This window comes from Pelobates fuscus, chromosome 2, assembly GCF_036172605.1.
Source record: "Pelobates fuscus isolate aPelFus1 chromosome 2, aPelFus1.pri, whole genome shotgun sequence".
Taxonomy (NCBI): domain Eukaryota; kingdom Metazoa; phylum Chordata; class Amphibia; order Anura; family Pelobatidae; genus Pelobates; species Pelobates fuscus.
Genome location: NC_086318.1, coordinates 8140114 through 8152315, shown reverse-complemented (window position 1 = coordinate 8152315; position 12202 = coordinate 8140114). Strand labels below are relative to the sequence as shown.

Genomic DNA, 12202 nt, shown 5'->3' with positions numbered 1-12202 from the left:
GCACCATGGCCTAGAGACAAGTGGGACATGAACCAAGATCCTTCTCTAAGGCTTGGATCCCATCACAGCACCATGGCATAGAGACAGGTGGGACACGAACCAAGAGCCTTCTCTAAGTCTTGGATCTCATAACAGCATCATAGCCTAGAGACAAAGGAGACAGGAACCAAGAGCCTTCTCTAAGTCTTAGATCCCATCACAGCAGCATGGCCTAGAGACAAGTAGGACATGAACCATAAGCCTTCTCTAAGTTCTGGATCCCATAACAGCACCATGGCCTAGAGACAAGTAGGACATGAACCAAAAGCCTTCTCTAAGTCTTGGATCCCATAACAGAACCATGGCCTAGAGACAAAGGGGACAGGAAACCTATTTAACAGGGATATTCACTAAACACTGGATTTTGTTTGGATGGAAAATTATTGATAGTGACCAAAATGGCAATTTTTAGATTTATTAACCCCTTAAGGACACAACATCTGGAATAAAAGGGAATCATGACGGAATATTTCCATCATGTGTCCTTAAGGGGTTAAAGCCAGATATGGTTGGAATTTGGCAGGTAGGTGCTTTATTAGTAATATGGGAAGAACCTATTGACCCCACCCTTCACCCATTGGCAGTGGCTGGTGCTCTAATAACTATATTCAAAGGGTGAGGACCTATTTCCTTGCAAGTCGAAATGAGACTTGCATGTCAAAGCACTCTGAATGATTGACTTACATGGGACCTGAGGGGGACACTAGGTCAATCCCTTTATTAATAATAAAGCCCGCCACCTGCCAGCTATGGCTGGGGGCATGGGACTATAGCCCCCCCCCCCCCCCCACCCCTTCTTATATATGTAGATCACCCATCCTGCCTCCAATGTGTGGGGACTGGAGAAAGGAACAGTTTTTTGTTTTTTTTTAGAGATCTGGTGGCGGTGGCGGTGGAGGCTGGGAACATTAGGTCACCTATTATTTTCTTTATGAATTAGATCATATTATTTATTACAATGAATCATGTGCATCAAAAGAGCAAATATATATCTCCAGTAAGGTAAAATAAGAGCTACTATCAGACCATGTATAAATAAGATTTTATGTCTCATTGCGGAATAATCGCTCTAGGCGCAACAACATAAGAATCAGGGGCCTCCCTGAAACAGTCACACCTGACATGCTGCTCTCCACGCTGCGAGAATTGTTCCTCACAATCCTCCCAGAGGCAACGCCACAAGACCTAGCCATGGACCGAGCGCACAGAGCCCTAAAACCCCCTAGTCAAAACCAAATGGCGCCCCGAGATGTAATAGTACGCCTTCACTACTTTACCATTAAAGAAGCCATCATGGCGGCCCCACGCAAAACCCCGCCAACATTTGACGCCATCACCAGTTTTACCAAGACATCTCACCCATCACATTAACGAAACGCAGGGAGCTCAAACCCCTCACCAGCGCACTGGCACAAGCAAACATACCATACCGGTGGGGACACCCATTCAAGCTACTAGTCCGCAAACATGACAGTACCCACGTCCTTCAAGACACCTCAAAAATGTCGCCCTTCGCTACCGCACTGGGCATCAGCCTACCCGAAGCACAAGCGCACTCCAGAAATCCAGCGGACAACGCCAGACCACAAAGGTTGCCACTCTGGGAAAAACTACGGACACCCCGGAACCGACCACCCAAGCGCCAGCAGCAAGACTTGCGACCGGGACACCTGAACAGCATGGGACTAGTACATTATGGACTCAACCACTCACAGGCAGAGACTATCCCCAGAGACTTGAAGGGACTGAAAATTTTGATCACCTTCGAGTGCTGGAACGCACACCACTATATCCTTTTATGCTACGATTTTGGCGCTACTTAAGCCATGGTTTATTAAGGTTTAATGGGACACAAAACAGACACTGGGACACTAATACAGGGCGCTGAAAAGGGCCTACAGCGGGGAAGGGGGAAAAGGAGGGAGGGGACACACAGGGTGGGAAGGGCAGGGGGGAGACAATAGGGAGGTATGCTCTACTGCAGATATGCACAAAATGAGAAAGGGACCCCCCAACGGTTCCCCCATGAAACGCCAAACCCAAAGCAGCCACGCTTGAACACCAGCACACACCCACTGGACCCGATAGAGAGGGCCTAGAGCGAACCCACCCCGGTGCACCAATCACAACCCACATATACCCGGAGCGGGATGCACCCCGAGCCCGCACTGTGCAATGCACCACTCAGCACAGTACGAGGGTCACGAGACCCACCCAGGTCGGGACAACTCCACACACCCCACTCCATTAGGCCTGGCACAAAACCTAAGACCAGGCATCTATTATTCCTGTTTTATATGTTCTTATATGTTAAATTTAGTTCAATGGTTTGAATTGGTCTCACCAAGAAGTAACATGACGGAAACAATATTTAGACACACGGGATACCGCCTACCACCGGGGGGAGGTATTAGCAAAGCACTCTCCACCACACAACTATGACAGCTAGCCTGACGTGCATCTCAATCAACTGCAAAGGGCTAAATAATCCCACCAAATGCCACCAACTCATGAGATGGGCAAACCGCAGCAAAGCGGATATACTCCTATTACAGGAGACGCACTACGCAGACACACGCCCTTTCCCTCTCCTGAGCCGCCACTTCCTGGCCTGCTACCTAGCCAACTCCAACTAGGGCAAACACAACGGAGTGGTGATTCTCCTAAGGAAAACCTGCCCCCTCCAGATCGCCACCACACACAGGGACCCCAACGGCCGCTTCCTCACGGTGGTGGGCACAATAGGCCCAACCAAATATGCGATCACCTCTGTCTATGGCCCCAAAACCCCGGACCCGGGATTCTGTCCCACTCTACAGGCACATCTCAGCCTACACCCAAACTACCATCAGATTATAGGCAGGGATTTCAACGCCACGATCGAGCCACAGATAGACAGACTCAAACGGCCACCACAGACTCCTGCGTCCATAGACGTATGGAGACTGAAACACCCCACCACACAAGACTACACTTCCCACCCACATCAAACCTACTCACGCATAGACTACTTCTTGATTTCCCCGTCACTACTTCCGCTCATAACAACGACCTCCCTAGGCAACATAACGTGGTCCGACCACGCTAAGATAGCAATCACGCTCCAGCCACCACGGATCTCCAGACCCTGGTCCTGGAGACTTAACCGATACTACTCCACGACCCACAAATCGTACAACAAATCACAACAGAACTTAAAAACTACTTCGCCACAAATAAGGATATAGTACAATCTAAAGCAATACTTGGGGCACCCTCATCAGCCTAGCCACAGCACACAAGAAAAGACACCTCGCCCACATAGAAAAAACCCTAGCGACCATTGGGGACCTTGAATCCCTACATAAAGTCACCCCCACCCTGGACCTCACTACACAACTCCAACACCAACAACAGGTCCTCAAAAATGCAATGGCAGTGGATGCCACCAGAGCCCTCCAATGGACAAAACAAAAGTTCTACGAAAAGTCCAATAAGGCTGACACACTCCTGGCCTGCAGGCTGTGCAGGCGCATCCAGGCCAAGCAGATAACACGCATACGCACACCATCGGGCCACGACACAGAGATACCCACCAAAATTGCGGAGGCATTCCAACACTACTTTGCAGACCTTTATGACCATTCCCCCCAAAATAGATAACGAACTGCCACCCTACAGGACCGCATCCAAACCTTCCTAGACCGAACCCACCTGCCCACACTATCAGATAGCGCGATCACCCAACTCTCCATGGAGATCACAGAGCAAGAAGTAGCAACTGCGATAGGGGCCACCAAACCCAACAAAAGCCCAGGACCGGACGGATATTCGGGCATATATTACAAAACATTCCAAGATACTCTCCTGCCCCACCTAGTACAACTATACAACTCCCTGCTACAGGGAAACCTGCTTCCCAAAGAAATGCTGCAAGCCAACATTTGCCTCCTACCCAAACCCAACAAACCCCTCTCAGACCCAGGCCACTATCGGCCAATATCCCTAATAAACTTAGATATCAAAATATTCACGAAAATACTCTCCAACAGGCTACTGCCATACATCACATCAATAATCCACCCGGACCAGGTGGGCTCCATCCCCACTCGCCAAGCTAGTGACAATACCAGGAGGATGCTAGACCTGATATGGGTGGCCAAACAACGCTCCATCCCGACACTACTCCTATCCCTAGACGCCGAGAAGGCATTTGACAGGTTACTCTGGCCATTTCTCTTTGCAACTCTGGAGAAACTCAGATTCCCCAAACCATTCCAAGACGCCCTGCAAACGATTTACTCCAATCCTAGTGCTAACCTACTCATACCAAACACGAACCCCCCCTCGTTCTCTATCTACAATGGCACGAGGCAGGGCTGCTCCCTATCCCCCATCCTGTTTGCCCTCTCACTTGAACCACTACTGCATCTCATCCGCACCACACCCCAGATCACAGGCATCAAAATCTGCACACAAACATACAAAGCGGCGATGATCTGATGCTGTCACTCAATGACCCGCAGAACGCACTCCCACCACTTCTCAAACTCATAGACCACTACTCAGAGGTATCGGGGTACAAATTAAATCAAGACAAAACAGAAGCACTCATGCTGACAATAGAAGAAAACCATAGACAAACACTACGGAACACATATGCTTTCAAATACAACGCCTCACACATCTCGTACCTAGGGATCGTGCTACCAGCGGAACTACACTGCACATACGCATTAAACTACACACCGATGATACAAAAAATCACGGAAGACCTGCAGAGATGGAGGGACTTGTCTTTGTCGTGGCTGGGACGTCTAGCCTCGGTAAAGATGAATATTCTACCAAGACTGCTCTATCTTTTTCAAACCCTCCCAATCCCAATACCCAACTCGGACTTCAAATACTTACAAGCGCACATTGACAAATTCCTATATACCGCATGGGTAAGACCGACACGGACCTCTGCTGGAAACAGTGTGGGCAAAGGGGAACATACATACACCAATGGTGGCAATGCCCAAAACTAGCACCGCTATGGGCAGAGGTGGCCCGCCTGGTCTCCAACTTACTCCACATAGATATCCCTTTAGACCCATGGATATGGCTCCAATCCAAACCCTGGGAACCTTTGACCAGAGCCCAAAACAAACTAGCAAACAGAACAGCCCTGGCAACAAGAAGGGCAATAGCAGAACTCTGGGGTACCCCGGAGGTCCCCACATTATCCACAATCATCCGTAAAACCAGGGAAGTCATTGAAATGGACAGACTCTCAGCCCTGGTTCATGAAACGTCACACCACTTAAACAAAATATGGGACCCGTGGCTGAGCGAGCTGGCCCTAACATAACCGGACCTCGCTATGCAGCGGCCCCTATAAACGGCCTACTGAAGCATAGCACAGCATGGAGACCAGGGGGGGGAACCCAATAACAAAGCAAGCAGGGAAGACCCTACAGGGGCCCACACCCGCAACCTAATAGGGCCAACCCACAGCAGACCCTAGCAGACACTTAAAACCCCAGAACAGAAACACTAAAGCTTCCCGTGAGCACAACACCCAACCACTGAGACCAAAGGTTAACTTTGTTTATACTTGACTGTATATTTAAGTTTCTATATAAGTTTCATTGTTTATTATGGTTTCACCATTGTGCAACCTATCAATATACTACCAATGCAACAGTAAAGATGGAAACCAGCTATACAAAATGTCTAGTCACATACTGATGTCAAACAGGTCGTATCATTGGATAAATGTGTATAACACTGTTGCAAAATACTTCTGAAAAATGAAAAATAAAGAATGTTTAAAAACAAAAAATAAATAAAAATAAATAATAAAAAAATATATAGATGTGTGTTATTTCGTTCTAACTGTATTGTGATATTAATATATATATATTTATATCAAAATACACGTAGAACGAAATAATATATATATATCTATATACATAAATATATACGTATATATCACTATATAGATACCTATATAGAAATAAAAATATGTAAAAAAATTATATATATATACATATATTAACTCTACATATATATTTATGTAATATTTTTACCAGAACAGCGCTGCAGTAAGTAATACTCCATTGTACAGGTAGCTGTGCAGGTGGATCACTGCATTTCTAGTGAGAGGAATCCGATTGATCTATTTTACTGTAACGATCATTGGGATAATGGAAAGTGTGATGTTAAAGGAACTCTTCAAACAACGTAAAAAAGTTGGCTTCGAGGTGCTTTATGTGTGGTGTTTTCTTTTTTTGTAAAACTGAAAAAAGCGCAGATTTCAATAAAAATTAGCATTTTTATTAAACCTTGATTCCCCCCGCTGGCTGTCAGACACCCGGTCCTGGTATTTCCTGGTTAGATTAACTTAGTGGAGATAAACTCGAGAGGCAGCAATTGCCCAAGACACCATAAAACCTGTACATGGGGGGTACTGTTTTACTCGGGAGACTTCGCTGAACACAAATATTATTGTTTCAAAATAGTAAAATGTATTACAACGATGATATCGCCAGTAAAAGTGAAGTTTTTTGCATTTTTCACGCAGAGCACTTACACTGACGATATTCTATGCTAACATTCTAACGGCCGTGTCGGGGCGATCTATCGTTGGTAGCCGAACATCCTGTAACAGGAAACACAAATAGAGCAGGACTAATAATAATTAGAGGGAACATTGTTCACGAGTCTCGTTAATTTCTGAAAACTATCTGTATGCAGACACAGATTTAGCGCTAACTGAATAGCAAACAGTGGGATTTTACTGATTTGCAGTTTTTTTTAACTTATTCCATTGATTAGAATAAAGATCACAAAGTGACGCAGTAAGTTCTCAATAAAGATTTTAATTGAAATTCTCAGATTGTTCTGATTGAACCAGAAATTATTCAGCAAACTGAAGATAAACAGATCCCGTGACATTTTATATATTTAATATTCTTAAAGCTACGGAAGGTATTTAGAGAAATAATGAACTCGCAGTGTGCGCTATAAATGGCGTCTAGTTTACAAAATTCAAACTCCCGGCCCATTTTCTCAGATAATTTTCTATATTTACATGGGTTTATTGGTGAATTTCATTATCTTTTCATCCCTTTGTACAGCGCTACGGAATCTGATGGCGCTATATAAATAATAAAATAATAATAATAATTAGGAGCATTCCTCACATTACAAACACCATTTCAGTAAAGCCCATCAAGCAAAACATGCTATTTCTACTTTTCAATATCAAACAAAGAGCCCGGCATAAACCTGGGGAATTACATTAATTATTATAACTCCCATTACCTCAGTCAGCTAATATACAATAATAATCAGCCAGTATACATAATGACACACACTGACAAGGTGACACACACTAACACACATAATGACACACACTGACACACATAAAGACACACACTGACAAGGTGACACACACTAACACACATAATGACACACACTGACACACATAAAGACACACACTGACAAGGTGACACACACTAACACACATAATGACACACACACTGACACACATAATAACACACACTGACACACATAAAGACACACACTGACAAGGTGACACACACTAACACACATAATGACACACACAAGGTGACACACACTAACACACATAATGACACACACACTAACACACATAATGACACACACTGACAAGGTGACACACACTAACACACATAATGACACACACACTAACACACATAATGACACACACTGACAAGGTGACACACACTAACACACATAATGACACACACACTAACACACATAATGACACACACTGACAAGGTGACACACACTAACACACATAATGACACACACACTAACACACATAATGACACACGCTGACAAGGTGACACACACCAACACACATTATGACACACACACACTAACACTCATTATGACACACACAGTGCAGGCATAAAACACATGATGAGAGTTGAAGTCCAGAACAGATACCAGCACCAGAGGCTGCCTGTAGCTGACATGCAGATGCAACAAACTATAACTCACATCACAATCAGACAACACAAACGGATTTAATCAGTGAATTAAAAACAATCTCTAACATGCAGGATACAAGCTGTGACTATAGTTTAAAGGACCACTATAAGCTGACGTGGTCTGGGTGCCAGGTCCAGCTATGTTTAACCCTGCCTGCTGTAATCATAGCAGTTTCAGAGAATCTGCTATGTTTACACTGAGGGTTAATCCAGCCTCTAGTGGCTGTCTCATTGACAGCCGCTAGTGGCGCCTCCGCGATTCTCACTGTGATTTCCACAGTGAGAAGACGCTGGACGTCCATAGTAAAGCATTGAGAATGCTTTCCTATGGACTGACTAAATGCGTGGGCGGCTCGAGAGTCCCCGGCGCTGGAGAAAGGTAAGGATTTAACCCCTTCCTCCCCCTAGAGCCCGGCAGGAGGGGGGCCATGAGGGTGGGGGGGACCTATTAACACTATAGTGCCAGGAAAACGAGTATGTATTCCTGGCACTATAGTGGTCCTTTAATTACAGAGATGTTTGTCTGTATTGAGTAATTCTGCTTTAATGTCAGATAAATTCACCCACAATCACACACAGTGACACACAGAGCAGATGTTGCTTAGTAACAGGCTCCGCCTATACCCAGTTTAAGTGGGTGGAGCTAACCCTGTTGTGATGCTCCGCCCACACCCAGATCAGTATTACCGTCTCGTGATTCCCACTCCGGGATAAATCTCTTTAATTAGATTAATAAATCATTCAATACATTAAATTCTCAGCCAGGTATTGCCCCCACATACCCAGAATATAGCATGAAGCGGCTCAGTGAAGGTGGCAGTGAAGGTGTGTAAGTGTGTGATGGGGTCACACAGCTCATAAAAGGACAGCCGCCCGGCCTCGTTGTCCAGGAATATCCGCAATCTCTGGCTGGAAGGGGAACGGGGAGGTAACTTGATCTCTTTACTGTCATGTATTACAATATACTGATTATTATCCCACCTTCCCAAACCCCAGGACTTCTTATTACATCCAATCACTGCCTGACTTCCTTTCTTGTCTATACTGGGATAGGCCATCCCTACCCTCCATCCAAATGATTCACTGCGCTCCACTTCCCAGTAATGTCGCCCTGAGGAGAAACTCCTGGAGCTTAGAACCTGATAATACTGAAATCTCTCTGGTGTTTTTGGTCGTCTCTGCCTTATACGTGACCAGGATACAGTTTTCATATCACCCGATACAGTTACATAATTACCAGCCGTGTTTACATCCAGTAACATGTCTGAAGCCGTGTTTACACCCAGTAACACGTCTGAAGCCGTGTTTACACCCAGTAACATGTCTGAACCTGTTTTTATACCCACTAACATGTCTGAAGCTGTGTTTACACCCGATAACATGTCTGAAGCCGTATTTACATCCAGTAACATGTCTGAAGCCGTGTTTACATCCACTAACATGTCTGAAGCCGTGTTTACATCCAGTAACATGTCTGAAGCCGTGTTTACATCCAGTAACATGTCTGAAGCCGTGTTTACACCCGGTAACATGTCTGAAGCCGTGTTTACATCCAGTAACATGTCTGAAGCCGTGTTTACACCCAGTAATTTATTAGCCGGTACATGGAGCTGTCTCTTTACTCCGGTCACAATCCCAGCTAATCCTGAGTGTAAGGTCACTGAGATCAGACCCACATCCAGATCCCCTACAGCACGGACCTTGTTATCATCTCTCTCTCTGTCCTCATTATCTCCATCCTCAGTATCACAATAGTCAGCTCTGTCTGATTCCCGTCCTTGTAAGACAGTTACTGGATCCGTCGTCTTATACAGCTCCTCAATGTGACCCATCTTACTGGACAGATGATCCTCCTTTATTTCCAGCTGCCCGATTAGATCTGAGACTCGGAGTGAGACCTGCTCTTCCTGCCTGGAGATCTCACTCAGGACTCGCTTCTGTAGAGCTTCCAGCTGTTCCTTGATGCCCCCTATCAGGGCAGTGACTTCCTCTGTTACCCCAGCTGCTTTTTCTTCCACTTCTATCCTGAGTTCCTGCAGGCTCTGGACTCTTTTCTCAGTCTCCTCTCTCTTTAAGGTCAGTTTCTGCTGAATATTTCTCAGTTTCTTCTTCTTCTTCTCAGAGGCCTCATTCAGAGTCTCCACCTGGTGTCCTCTGTGCTCTCCGGCCAGACTGCAGGACACACAGATACAGGCAGCATCCTCAGAGCAGTAATATTTCAGGATTTCCTTGTGGACGGAGCATTTCCTGTTCCCCACTGAAGTGGTGGGCTCAGTTAGGACATGTTCTGCTGACTGTCTGTGGACCCTCAGGTGGACTTCACACAGAGAAGCTTCACAGTGCAGACATGTTTTAGCAGCAGGTACAGGAGAGTGAACACAATAAGTACAGGAGATCCCAACCTCCTCCTGCTCTGGGTGAGTAGATAGGAAACTCTCCACTATGTTACACATTCTCAGGTTTCTTTTAAGCTCCGGTCTTACCCTAAACCTGTGTCTGCATTCAGGACAGGAATATTCCCTCTCCTCCTGCTTGTCCCATGTTCTTGTGATACAGACCCTGCAGTAGCTATGTCCACATGTCAGGGTTACAGGATCTGTATAAATGTTCGTACAGATACAGCAGGCCAGCTCGTCTATTAGATCAGCAGACGCCATCACTGAAAGCAGCAACAAGAGACGAAACTGAATGTTTGTCTTTTATCAGAAATCAGTTGGACATTGAACCCAGAAATCAGTGGGACTGGTTTTACCACATTTCACACTCAGGGTGCGGACAGTTTGTATCAAAGGATTTAACTTCATGACTGTTAATCCTGAGAGTTCCTGATGATCCATCTTTTCTATAACACAATATTCAGAGGGTATATTATTATTATTATATTATTTTCACATTCCGTAGCGCTGTACAATGTAATTGTACTAATGTAACTAGAAAAGCTAAAAAAAAAGAATATGAGTGTATATGTGTCAGTGAGTGTGTTAGTGTGTGTGTGTCTGTTAATGAGTGTGTTAGTGTATATGTGTCAGTGAGTGTGTTACTGTGTGTGTGTCTGTTAATGAGTGTGTTAGTTTGTGTCTGTCAGTGAGTGTGTTACTGTATGTGTTAGTTTGTGTGTCTGTTAGTGTGTCTGCTAGTGAGTGTCAGTAGGTGTGTTAGTGAATGTTACTGTGTGTGTGTCAGCTCCGCATACGCGGCAAGAGCCGCGCGCGCACTCAAACCGCCCACAGGAAAGCATAACTCAATGCTTTCCTATGGACGTCCAGCGGAATCACGGAAGCGCCTCTAGCGGCTGTCAGTGAGACAGCTACTAGAGGCTGGATTAACACTCAGTGAAGTGATCTGAGTGCCTATAGTGGTCCTTTAAGTGTATGTGTATAATTAAATGGCGTGCACACCGCGGTCGCAGGGGTCGCAAGCCTGTGACCAGGTGCCCGCCGCCATGTGTAGCGGCCCCGGCCCGCGCAGAGTAAGCACCGGGGGAGAAAGCGGGGCCCACGGATCAATTTTCGCACCGGGGCCCAATGGATCGTGTGTATGCCACTGCTGTGTCCATTAACCTCCAATCTCTCTCTGAATTTTCTCAAAGAACAGAATTCTCACATTACTTCTCCATACAAATCACCATTTTACACAACTAGCAATACTGACAACGGAGCTCTTAAAGTGGCTCAGGGCCGAACAGGGAGATCTTCCTTCATCTCATGGAGGGCCAGACAGAGCCGGAGCTCCAGGTCCAGACAGGGTCACCTCTCTGAGCTTGGGCCATAGCTGGCCGCCTTGGCCACCTAATGTGTAACCCGGCTCTGACCTGTGTGGTAGTAGTTTGAGATCTTTATGAAAGTGGCAGAATTAGACAAAGATTTTATTTATTCAAGCTTTGATCGGTCTATTTATTGTAACAGTTCAATTAAGAGAAGCTTGTTTTGAACCTGGTAATGGAAGATAGTCTATATACCAATTAGAAGAAATGTCTGTCTGTATCTGGTAAATACTAATAATGTGGAACTTTTCCATCAATGGCCGGATTCATCTTTAAGATTCCTGACCTAATTATCATGGCTAACGATTCAACGTCCTCTGATGGAGTTTTTTCTCAGATCTCATTGAACGTTGAGCCATGTTCTCCCTTTATACGGTCTGTTTAGTTATTTTGCCAG

General features: G+C 45.4%; 2 protein-coding genes across 2 annotated transcripts in view; both read right to left on the bottom strand.

Annotated features, from left to right (window-relative positions):
* The window catches only part of LOC134586403 (glucokinase regulatory protein-like), a 163488-nt gene that overhangs the window by 102508 nt on the left and 48778 nt on the right, over positions 1-12202 (bottom strand). The window lies entirely within an intron of this gene.
* On the bottom strand, positions 8792-10705 carry LOC134586406 (E3 ubiquitin-protein ligase TRIM39-like). Its single transcript, XM_063441906.1, has 2 exons — positions 9649-10705; positions 8792-9327 (listed from the first exon to the last, which is right to left on the bottom strand). Exons 1-2 carry the CDS (start codon positions 10697-10699, stop codon positions 8792-8794), a joined length of 1587 nt encoding a protein of 528 aa, XP_063297976.1. The 5' UTR covers positions 10700-10705.